Here is a 12994-nt window from a genome sequence, read left to right as displayed (position 1 = left end):
GTGTAGATTGTATCTAATCAGCTGAAAAATCACAGGAAACACTACAGTCTTCTTCATGGTGGGGTTGTAATGTTTGATTTGACCTCTGGTTTGTTGCAAAAAACAATACCAGGACACCTACTGCTTATGCTCTGAAGAGAGCATGGAAAATAGTCAGAAAATAAGTATTTGGAGACTCCTTTTCATTCCCACATCATTCTGCACTGCCTCTGGTTTGAAAAAGAGAAGGACTCCAGATTAACTTTGGGTTGCCAAGATGCTTTATTCCAAAGCTTCATTCAGAATTCACTGACACTTAGGGCTGAATGGGATTTACTATTTTGCCAACAAATAATGTGTAGTTGGTCTGTCTTTCATACATCAGCACAAAAAAAGGCATGTTGAATTCTAAGGTTGGAGGCATAGACATAGGTATGGCTTCTACAACAGTGGTTGCTGCTGCCTCTGAGCCTTTCTCATCCATGGTGAGCACAGCCTTATGGGTAGCCTGAGGAAGAACAAAGAAAGACATCAGAGTTTGGAGAGCAGAAAAGGATTTCATTTGTGAAGGAAATGCTTTTTTTGAAAGGCCTTTGTCTTCACTGCCGCTTTCCTTCTGGACATCTACGTGATCTCCCCTTCTGTCAATGAGTAACTTTGCTGAGGTGACATCACAAAAACACATGGGTTGGTGCAACCAATCACAATAAATGCCTATTAGGGCAAATTAGACCCTCAGCAGCCAAGGACCCCAAAGGGTATCAGAACTCTTGGGCAAACCCTAATGTTCAGAAACGTGAGCTTTGTTGGCACTGAGGAGGCTAACCCTGGAGAGAATATCATAGTCAGACAGCATATGGCACAGTCCTATTTCAAATACATGTCTTCAAATAAGAAAAGAACAGGGTGGACAAGGCCTGGCTTCATTACTTACTCTGCCAAGACCCCAGTACAGTGTTACCTCTGGATATGAACGGGATCCGTTCCGGAGCCCCATTCGCATCCAGAAGCGAACGCAACCAGTGTCCGTGCATCTGCATGTGCGCAGGTCACGATTTGCCGCTTCTGTGCATGCACGTGACGTCATTTTGACCATCTGCGCATTCGCGAGCGGCGAAACCCGGAAGTAACGCGCTCTGTTACTTCCGGGTCGCTGCAGCGCGCAACCCGAAAATACTTATCCCGAAGTTACTTCAACCCAAGGTATGACTGTAGTATCCAACACTTCTGCCACGTGCTCTGGGCCTACATTATGGCTAAATTTTAATCCTGCTAAATGTAACTTTTGTTTTATTTATCGTAGTTGTGCTCAATTTCATTTCCCATTCATACGAGCAGGTTGTATAGCTCCTTCCTCTTTGATATGTCCACTTTCTCTGGTCCTCATCTCCTTAATTCTGCGGTGTGTTGCAACTCGTATTATTAGGCAATATGGTCCTTAAGATTTGTAAGAGGGAGTCTTTGCTTACCATCCCTACCAGCACCTACTAGCGAGGCTTGCCTGGTACCTTCCTTATATATCATTAGGTGCCAGGTGAAAATATTCCTCTTAAACTAGGCCTTTGGGTGATTAAAATCAAATACCCCTTTTAAATGTGTTTGTCAGAGGGGATTTATTGCTTTGTTTTCATTTTATTATGTATTTTGTGTTCTCATTTTGCATTTTTATGTTTGAACAGCGGTATACAAATTTAATTAATAAGAATAATTTAAACAGATGGAGCACAATTAATTCAATTTGCCCAAATAAAACAAGATACTTTGCAAAAAAAGAAAAAAAAAAAGAGAAGAAGTCATGTGACTAATGGGAATTCTTGTTTTCAACTTACTTTTCCCACTTTCAAACGCTGCCCAGTGATTCCTGTCAGATCAGCTTGATCACTGAAGACATCAGTAATGCCCATTTTGCTGAGCGTCTCCTCTAGTTCATAGCTGGCAGAAATATTAAACTTTGGAAGGAACACAGATGCTGTAGCACTTCAGGAACAGAAAGATACAAGAAATTACTTCAATTATTTGCTCAAATGGCTGACATCTAAAAGGGCATCTCACGGCTCCAAAGCAGATATGATAGAAACATATTCTCATTGAGACTCAATGTGCTTGGAGCCTTGTCCAGCTATGGCAACCATCACCATCCTGGTACGTACCATGTATTTTGGATTACGGTTCCTATAAGCCCTAGTTAGCACAGCCCTGCTGGCTGGGGCTGATGGGAGCTGTAGCCTAAAACATCCTGCGTGCACCAGGTTGCTGAATGCCGTGTTACAGCAACAAACTTTATGTAGGGCTGCCCTTGAGAACTTTTCAAAGGCTCCAGCCGGTGCAAAATGTTGTGGCATGGCACCCCGTTCAGTATAAAGGTACCCAGCAAAATGGCACCCAGTTCCACAGCCTGTGAATGGAGCTGCAATATTTCCCTTTGTTGCAGCATGAAAGAATATTCCATCCGTTATACTTTGCATTTACAGAGCACATTTCAGGTTTGAGGAGCTCCATATATGTTATCTCAGAACAAGGCCAGCCATAGCATTAGGCAGAGTAAGGCAGCTGTCTCAGGTGGCAGAAATTAGGGAGAAATTAGGGAGTAACAACAAGATGATGATGGGCAGAACTGTAGGCAAAGGTAAAGGACCCCTGGACGGTTAAGGTGACTATGGGGTGTGGTGCTCATCTTGCTTCAGAGAGATTTCCGGGTCATGTGGCCAGCATGACTAAACTGCTTCTGGTGCAACGGAACACTGTGACGGAAACCAGAGTGTACAGAAACACCATTTACCTTCCCGTCGCAGTGCTGCCTATTTATCTACTTGCACTGGTATGCTTTAGAACTACTAGGTTGGCAGGAGCTCGGATAGAGCAATGGGAGCTCACCCTGTCACATGAATTCGAACTGCCGACCTTTTGATCGGCAAGCCCAAGAGGCTCAGTGGTTTAGACCACAGTGCTACCCACATCCCACAGAGCTATGAATAGGCAGAGCTGTGTACTCAGGTGCAGCAGACGATTCTGGTTACTACCGATGTTATAGTATGATTTGAATGGCCAGTCAAGTCAGCTTCTGTATGTGACATGGGGGAAGCATTCCAGTCATTTGTCTCAGGGCAGCTTACTCTGTGGCATTAACACCTTCATGTTTTAATTAGACACAAGCATTTTGGTTATATGAGGCTTGTTATCCTACAGCTACGGCTAGGAGTAGTCTTACGACTAGATAAGTTTGCCATGGCAAAGTAAGAGCAGTCCTAACATTCAGAAAGGCTTCCCTATATTATATGGTCCACATCTAGTCCTTTACCTTGTAAGTGGTATAGTAATCAAAGACAGTAAGGCTGGATCTACACTGATCTGTAAAAACGCTGTAAAAAATCCCCCACAATATAGCTCTTAATACAATTTCCTATTGCCGACGGATAGCTGCTCTACAGCACCCTCTGGTGTCACATTTTTATAATGCATTTTAACGTTATAACCGACCAGTGTAGCTTTGCCCTAAGTTGCTGATTGGTTACAAATATATCTAATGGAAACATTAAAGAAGCAACACAAAACTTACCGGTGGAGCTTTACTGCCCATTTGGTCCAAGTATCTAATGAGAAAGCCTCCTCTACCTGCTTGAGTTTTCCGGAATCTGGCAGAATAAAGAATGTGGTGGCACTCCCCTTGTAGTCCATTCGTAGCACTTTGCAATGCAATTCAGCATCATAGTAATACCAGAACCAGCCCAGCCTGTGCATCATCGGGACTTTGACAGTTGTGTGTTCGTTCACAAAGAAGTCCCTTTCTTCTGTCTGAGCTGGATCAAAAGGTTTTTCCCAGGCACCTTAAGAGAAAAGAAGAGACCACCACCACATTACGGAGAGATTACACAGTTTATTCAATTCACAACATTTGATCTTATTTGCAATATTAGTGTGTTTTTTCTGGCAGAGATTGTTGCTACATGTCAGCGGGTTCATAGACAGGCACCGTTTGTTTTCCCATCGCAGTGCTGCAGCAGTCTAGACTGCAGCTCAGCTTCCTGAACTGCTATGTAGGGTTGAATACGGTTGATATATGTTTATGCATGCAGAGGGGAGGGGGGGGAAGAGCAAGATATGATTGCTTTTGGTGCGCTGTTTAACTGGGGTGTGTTTTCCTGCACCTGCAGCTAGTTCGTCACGTGAGAATGAGTCAGCAACCATGTGAGGACGACTCAGCAGAAACCACAATATAAAGGCTGCTGTGTTTGGAGGCAAGTTTGCTCTCAGCCAGAGTGTGGTCTGTATGCTGTAAGGAAAGTATCTGCTGTATGTATCTGGAACTGCATTGTTGTCTGTAAAGCAACTGATTCTTCTTAGAAGTGTTTACTGTTTCTCTGGTCTTTTGCACACCCTGCTGACATTGGGGTGGGCACTTTGCACATGCCCCAACAAATACGACAGCAACAAAGCCCCACCAGAGCAGTACACAATAAGGAAGTAGCTGAGGGGGTCAAATGTAGGATCCAAGCCCACAGGCATCACTTGGGGCATCCCTCTCCACCACCTCATCACCTCCTCCCGGTGCTTCAATTACACTGGATAAAAAGTTAAACCTCTTGCTGGATCCTTTAGGAATCCCCACCCCAAACCCTAAATATGGGAGCATTTTTAAGAAGGCCACGGCTGGGGAAGAAAAGGTTAACTTTCCCCATCTGCTGTGGACCTCCCCCTCCCCAAACTGCTGTACAACAATGGTGCCTGAAAAAAGTATATGGTTGGCTTCCATTTCCATCAAGCTCAAATAAGGCATAGGGGGCTCTTTTCAGCCAAGGGTTGGGGAGTTGTAGCTAGGAAGGGAAGAGTTAACCATTACCACCCTGGCCACTGTGGGTCATGCAACAAAAATGCCTTCTGTGCTGCAATTAGGATAATGGTGGAGACATTACAGTAAGAGACTCTAGGGGTGAAAGAATGAATAGCTGAAATGTAGGTTGAATGTGTTCATGTTACAGCTGGGTGCCCGCCCTGTGGAACACCCTCCCATCCAATGTCAAGGAAATAAACATCTATCTGACTTTTAGAAGACATCTGAAGGCAGCCCTGTATAGATGAGTTTTTTTAATTTGAGGTTTTCCGTGTTTTAATATTTTGTTGGCAGGTGCCCAGAGTGGCTGGGGCAATCCAGTCAGATGGGTGGCAAATAAATAATAAAATTATTTTTTATTATTACTGGTGAAGATAACATGTGGTGGCAGCTTCACTGTGAGACTCAAGGTTGCCTGGACTCTCGATCACTCAAAGTGTGAATGATGTCAGAAGCTGGGGATATGTATGCAAATCCTACCCTCTAGGTCCTCACATGAATTGCACCCCCCTTCAGTTGAGCAGGGAGGTTTTGTAGGCAGCTTCTACTGAACTTACTTGAACAAGAGTAGGACACTTTGTGTGACGTTATCAGTGTTCCTGGTCATATGGAGGGAACTACACACATCCAAGGGAACACAAACAGAAGCCCCTCAAAGATTTTTCCCCAGCAAATGAGGGGATGCTTGTGGACTAAATATTTGGGGGGATTAAAGGAAGGGGATCATTGGCTCACTCCATGCCTTTGTCCACAGATACATGCCTCAAGTCACAGGCAAAGGATTCTCCCTGATAATAATAATAAAGAATAGTTATTTTATTATTTCTACCTTGCCCATCTGACTGGATTGCCTAGAGATGGGATTTACTCTAAGCCCATGAGCCCCTTCTGAGCAAAGTGCAAATTTCAAAGAACTGCTGCGTTTCAGCTTTCACATGGTTTCGGAAAATACAAATTAGAAGGTTTGTCTTAAAATCTGAACGGAGTTGAATTTATCCCCCACCCCAAAGTGTACCTTTAAAGAATATGTAGTTCGCTACAGCCAGTGAGGTATCTGGATCAAGACCCTTGACGACCTCCGAAATTTTCCCGTGGGTTTTCTTCTCTATATAATCGTTGATTTGTTTCTCGGCTTCTTTTGGCTCCTGGAATTTCGTGGGCAATACCTCTGCGGCGTAAAAAGCCTTGACGTCATCCAGAAAGGTTGGTAATGCCTCCAGGCCCTCCCTTAAAAAAAGAGCATCTCCTAGCTCGAGTTGGTACCCAGAATCTGAGCGAGTGAGCACGGAAAAGTCATTATGGAGTGCCCGGTGGATCTCCTTCTCTGGAATTTCTGTCAGGTTAAAGCAAAGGCCTTCTAGGATCTGAGTGCGTGTGGTAGATTTTGCCCCCAGTGAAAGAATGGAAAAGGCGGATGCAATACTGACGGGCGAGAAGAAAATATTTGCATCAGGTGAGGCTGCAGAAGCCAGACTAATAAATTTAATTGCAAAACGGCCAATATTTGGATATATAGCAGTTAGCTGTGTGCTGTTCTGTTCATCAGGACCCTGAAGATGCCCATTGGAGAGGCTGGCCAATATCAAACAGAGACAGATGGCAGAGTGCATTCTTCCGGTCAGTTCTTCTGCGAATTGAGAGAGAGAGATTTTTACTTGCCACAAAATGTGTTAGTAGCAACAGCAGCAACAACAACTCAAAACAGTTCTTGCTCCGATTCAGAGTCAGCTCGTCTCCTGAAGGTCAACATGAGAGGAAGATGGAAGAAGCATTTCACAATGCATTGTCAGACTTCAGTCAAGAATGTACTTTACTGGCTCCACTCCAAACACAATGCATACCTCAACGCCATAATATGCACACATCTATCTGCAATATAGATTTGCACATGTTGGTTATGCTTTAGTGCAGACCCTCCAAGTGTCCCTATTTTCCAAGGACAGTCCCAGATTTACAGAACACCTCCCGGTTTCTGATTTGATCCTGGAATGTCCCACTTTTCCTTAGGACATCCCTACTTTCATGGAGAAATGTTGGTGGGCATGGAGTTATGTGACCCCCAAGCCAAAGAGATAAGTAACTATACAACCTTTAGAAGACATCTGAAGGCAGCCCTGTATAGGGAAGTGGTTTTTTAAATGTTTAATGTTTTATTATGTTTTTATATATGTTGGAGTGACTGGGGCAACCCAGTCAGATGGGTGGGGTATAAATGATGATGATGATGATGATGATGATGATGATGATGATGGAATAAAGGTAATGGTTAAGGGACCCCTGACCATTAGGTCCAGTTGCGGATGACTCTGGGGTTGCGGCGCTCATCTCACTTTATTGGCCGAGGGAGCTGGCGTACAGCTTCCGGGTCATGTGGCCAGCAGGACTAAGCCGCTTCTGGTGAACCAGAGCAGTGCACGGAAACACCATTTACCTTCCCGCTGGAGCGGTACCTATTTATCTACTTGCACTTTGACGTGCTTTCCAACTGCTAGGTTGGCAGGAGCAGGGACCGAGCAATGGAAGCTCTACCCGTCGCAGGGATTCGAACCGCCGATCTTCTGATCGGCAAGTCCTAGGCTCTGTGGTTTAACCCACAGCACCACCCGCATCCCTTGATGATGGAATAGGACATCCCTATTTCTTCAGAGAAATGTTGGAGGGTATGTTAGTGTGCACATGGTATGGAGCCAACCCCCGCTTTGCAGGTCTAGCTGCCTACGGCATGGCATAAATGTGGATGATGTGACAATGTCCATGATTGGCCAGTGAGAACATAAGAAGATCTCTGCTGAATCAAACCAAAGCCCCATCTTGCCCAGCATCCTGTTCTCACGGTGGGAAACCAGGTGCTTATGGGAAGTAGGACTTGACTGCAACAACACTCTCCCTACTTGTGATTTCCAGCAACTGCTATTCACAAACAGGTTATCTCTGACAGTGGAGGCAGAACATAGCTTGTGGTTGTTAATAAACTTATCCTCTATTAATGTGACTGATCCTCTTAGGTTGTAAACCATTTGAGTGCTTTATTAAAAAGCTGACACATAAATGGAGTGTATAAATAAAGTAAATGAGAACTCTAGTGATGCAAGTGCACTCAATGACTTTTGTATCTATGTCACTACTCGGAGCAATGGATTTTTCGACCAGCCTGGGGTCCTCCAAGTCTTTTGGACTTCAACTCCAGCAGCCCCAGTCATCATGGCCAATGGTCAGGAATGATGGGAGATCATAGAATCATAGAATCATAGAATCATAGAGTTGGAAGAGACCACAAGGGCCATCGAGTCCAACCCCCTGCCAAGCAGGAAACAAAAGCAGGAAACAGATGTAGTACAAAAAAAATCTAGAGGGCAGTAGGTTGTGGAGGGCTGCTTTAAAGAGTTTCGCTACTAGCAAACTACCCCTGTTGGAGTACGCACAAAGCAATTCATTTTTGGTTACTTGAAGGGATTGAAATACATTTGCCTTGCAAGAAGCTTAATCTAAAAAAACTAATCAGAATATCTAGAAATTCAAACAAAACCAAAACCCCCATACCCAAATAAAATAAATAAACCAAAAACAGCCCAATCAAACTCAAACTTTGATCCCCAAGTACAATAACAAATATTTGTTGCAGGAAATGATTATGACAGTCATCCTGGACTTTGAAAAGTCTCAGGTGTGCAAATATAGCATTGTCTGGGGATACATGCCTGGTGCCACTGTGCCATTTTGCACGTAGGATTTGGGTAATTTAAAGTGACATGCATGCAATTATTGCAGGTTAGCCAAAAGCAAGCTCTTGTGAGCCAATTAGCTGTGAAAATACCAGTCAGTCAGTCACCAGGACTGCAGACCTGATGACTTTAAGAGTTTAAAATACTATATGTATTTATTGTTTTTAAAGTTTATTCAATATAACTTTTTTAAAAAAGCATTTTGGATTTTTAAATATTTATGTTTAAATATTCACAATTTAAACATAAAATCATACATTTATTATTTTAATGTGAAAGTTTGCACATGTTCACCTTTTATTTTAGAATTGAAGCAATGTAGATTGTAGGTGCAAGGTAGCCTTAAAAATGAATGTGTAATGATTTGCATCTATTTTGAAAAAAAAGCAGCAATTTAAAAATGGGATGGCAATTTGACCTAAATGATAATTATTCCCATTTATTGGAGCTTTTTTTCACTGTCCCTTCACCATAAATTCACAGGTTGGGTTACAAAATATAAGGGAATGCTTAGTCTCTTTAACAATCTGCCTCACCCCATACCTAGTCTTTCCTTTACACCTGACCAATTCCCTTCCTTTACACTTCACCCATCACCTATCCCTTATAGTTCCCCCAATCACCCTCCCCTCACAGTTCACCTCAAGCAACTAGCCCCAGCCTCACCTCTATTAAAAGGAGCCTAGCAGACAGTTCAGAGAGCTCCCACCCTCCTTTAAACGCCGTGATGTTTAACAGAGGGTGAGTGGTTTGCCAAATCACTATCTGACATGCCTTCCACGCACCTTTAAACAGCTTGCCTGGGCTGCCCACTTCTTGCTCACTTGCCTGTCTGCCATTCTGCCATCATGTTGGAATTGTCAAAGCCGCCAATTAGCAGCTACCTAAACTGCAGCATGATCACAGTCTTACAAATTTATTATATAGTAAGACCATATTAAAATCAACTTACAATCAGAAAAATAGGGTGGGTTCTATATCTTTTAATTGAAGATGCATCTATCTATCATCTATCTATCTATCTATCTATCTATCTATCTATCTATCTATCTATCATCTATCTATCAATCATCTATCTATCTATCATCATCATCTTTCTAGAGTCTAGGTTTCAAATGCTAGAAAAAGAAGTTCAAACTACACTGGGTAGCTATAAGCTAAACACAAGTTTGTGAGGTGAATTAAAAACAGCAAGGTGGAGGTCATTTCTACTTTGGATCTTCTTCTGAGTAAGCACTGTGCCAAACTGCTGGCTGTCACTTCTTATCAGTGATAAACATTAAATTGCATTTAGTGTTTTAGAGCTGGCATTGGCCAGAGAGAGCTGGTACATTCCCAACGGCATTATTTGACTCCCATGCTTTACAGTAGCATAGGAAGTTACCTAAAACAGAGCCTGGCCATTGTTCAGTCTAGTTCAGTATTGTCTGCACTGATTGATAGCTGCTCTCCAGAGTTTCAGGCAGTGGGCATTCCTAGCACTGACTGAAGATGCTATGGTTTGTTCTGCCCTGAGCTCTGGCCCTTCCCCTGTACTCTTTCCATGCAATCACATTCTCTTTTCAATATACTCATGTTTACTTTCTTCTAAATCATTAAAAAACTCTATAATACATGCCAATCTTGGAAATGTGTATGCTTTTCTGCACCAGATGATGTTCACTCCCCTTTTCATGCATGAGTACAAAGAAATCATTTTTAAACTTGGAAACAAAAAATATGCTTTCATTTCTCCGGTTTATGTGCACAAACATAAACAATCAGCACAAAAATTTGAAGGGAAATCTGGGGAAACTTTCACAATTACCCAACATCCTGAGTGATGAGGACATTAAAGTAAGTTTATGTATGATTCTGAGTAGTGCAAGAAATAAAAATCCTAAGTATCACTCTTATTGGCCCTGATAATGGACAACAAGAAGTCACTTACAGACAGTTTTTTTCAGGAGAATAGGCAGATTTAAAGATACTCACTTGAAAATATGGCACAGTATTTTCAAATACATTGCAAAGCAGTATTTAACTGCTCTATCCCCCGGTTTATCCAGATGAGTTTGCTTATTCTGTATTCATCCTGATTTGCTTGCATGGTAGATTGACTACGGACAGTATCTAAATAACGTGTTCAGTCAGTGCAAAGATTTAAACTTGAGCAACAGTTCCACTGTGCAAACGTTGATCCAGGCACTGGAGGGACACTGGCTGGATACTGCCCTATGTCTGGTCTGCATGTCAATAAGCTTTTATCCTTCACTCATCCTGATTTGCTTGTACTGTTTTTACACATCTTCCAATTTATCATTTGCTCACCCCCACACTTTTAAGTGCATTTTTACCCATTGCTTTCCAAAGCAATGGATTTGTTGCGGTAGGGCAACAAAACACTTTTATCCACTTTAACTGCACAAGCCTGAAAAGGTTCTGGTATGCGCTTGAACTTCCCCCGCAAAACAATGACAGTTTTGAGGACACCCAAAGAGGACAGATACTTACAGCAGTTGTGCAGAACCTTCCTTTCTGTTAGAAAGCCTCTGATTCTTTATGATCTGCTATTTATGCAAACCGCAATGTGAGCACAGTGTTTCATTAATACTTAACCAGGACTGTTGAAAGGTATTTGTTTTAAACATTGTCCAAACATTGCCAAAGAAGAGTCTTTGCTCTTCCGGCAAGGATAAATCAATTTGCTGACCTTGGCTGGGGACAGGGGTGGAGGAAGGGGGGGGGTGCAGTTTACATGTTACCACCTGATGGTCTACAGGTTAAAGAGGGAATGGTTTGTAAACTCAAGAAATCCCTGTATTGTTTGAAACAGAGCGCTCGATACTGGTACTGTTCTCATTAGATTTTAAACAAGGGAAAGCTGACTCTTGTGTGTTTGTGAAAGAAAATAACCAACACAAACTTTACTGCATTTGCTTTGTTGATGATATTCTGTTTTTGTGGAAAAATGAAGCAGAGTACAAAAACACACTTGCCAAACTGCAGAAACATTTTGATATGAAAAATCTTGGAGATGTAACCAATTCTCTCTCTCTAGAAATAGAAAGAAATGAGCAAGGTGATATTTTGGTACATCAGACACACAAAATCAGAGATGTGATTGATGAATTAAACTTGAGTGATGCCAATGCTGTAGACACACCCATGGTCACAGGTTTCAAACATGACGATACTGGTGATACGTTCTCTGATAATACATTGTTCAGAAGTGTGTTAGGAAGGCTCAGTTTTATTGCAAGGCGCAGTAGACTGGTTATAGCTGTCAGCATAAATCTGCTCAGCAGACATGCTACTCGACCTGCTATTCAAGACTGTTGTTGTTGTTTAGTCGTTTAGTCGTGTCCAACTCTTTGTGACCCCATGGACCAGAGCATGCCAGGCACTCCTGTCTTCCACTGCCTCCCGCAGTTTGGTCAGGCTTATGTTTGTAGCTTTGAGAACACTGTCCAACCATCTCGTCCTCTGTCGTCCCCTTCTCCTTGTGCCCTCAATCTTTCCCAGCATCAGGGTCTTTTCCAGGGAGTCTTCTCTTCTCATGAGATGGCCAAAGTATTGGAGCCTCAGCTTCACGATCTGTCCTTCCAGTGAGCACTATGGGCTGATTTCCTTCAGAATGGATAGGTTTGATCTTCTTGCAGTCCATGGGACTCTCAAGAGTCTCCTCCAGCACCATAATTCAAAAGCATCAATTCTTCGGCAATCAGCCTTCTTGATGGTCCAGCTCTCACTTCCATACATCACTACTGGGAAAACCATAGCTTTAACTACACGGACCTTTGTTGGTAAGGTGATGTCTCTGCTTTTTAAGACGCTGTCTAGGTTTGCCATTGCCTTTCTCCCAAGGAGCAGGCGTCTTTTAATTTCGTGACTGCTGTCACCATCTGCAGTGATCATGGAGCCCAAGAAAGTAAAATCTCTCACTGCCTCCATTTCTTCCCCTTCTATTTGCCAGGAGGTGATGGGAGCAGTGGCCATGATCTTCGTTTTTTTGATGTTGAGCTTCAGACCATATTTTGCGCTCTCCTCTTTCAACCTCATTAAAAGGTTCTCTAATTCCTCTTCACTTTCTGCCATCAAGGTTGTATCATCTGCATATCTGAGGTTGTTGATATTTCTTCCGGCGATCTTAATTCCGGCTTGGGATTCATCCAGCCCAGCCTTTCGCATGATGAATTCTGCATATAAGTTAAATAAGCAGGGAGACAATATACAGCCTTGCCGTACTCCTTTCCCAATTTTGAACCAATCAGTTGTTCCATATCCAGTTCTAACTGTAGCTTCTTGTCCCACATAGAGATTTCTCAGGAGACAGATGAGGTGATCAGGCACTCCCATTTCTTTAAGAACTTGCCATAGTTTGCTGTGTTCGACACAGTCAAAGGCTTTTGCATAGTCAATGAAGCAGAAGTAGATGTCTTTCTGGAACTCTCTAGCTTTCTCCATAATCCAGCGCATGTTTGCA

The 12994-nt window shown here is 42.8% G+C and overlaps 1 protein-coding gene across 1 annotated transcript; it reads right to left on the bottom strand.

The window, feature by feature from the left end:
- Nucleotides 1-242: 242 nt before the first annotated feature.
- LOC309343082 (alpha-1-antiproteinase-like) lies at nucleotides 243-11157 on the bottom strand. Its single transcript, XM_081864319.1, has 5 exons — nucleotides 11023-11157; nucleotides 5823-6434; nucleotides 3536-3803; nucleotides 1809-1956; nucleotides 243-487 (listed from the first exon to the last, which is right to left on the bottom strand). Exons 2-5 carry the CDS (start codon nucleotides 6415-6417, stop codon nucleotides 296-298), a joined length of 1203 nt encoding a protein of 400 aa, XP_081720445.1. The 5' UTR covers nucleotides 6418-6434; nucleotides 11023-11157; the 3' UTR covers nucleotides 243-295.
- Between the last annotated feature and the right edge of the window lie 1837 nt (nucleotides 11158-12994).

Source organism: Podarcis erhardii (assembly GCF_964252035.2).
Source record: "Podarcis erhardii genome assembly, chromosome: 1".
Lineage (NCBI taxonomy): Eukaryota > Metazoa > Chordata > Lepidosauria > Squamata > Lacertidae > Podarcis > Podarcis erhardii.
Note: the sequence above shows the minus strand (reverse complement) of the source record. Positions and strands in the feature narration are given on the sequence as shown.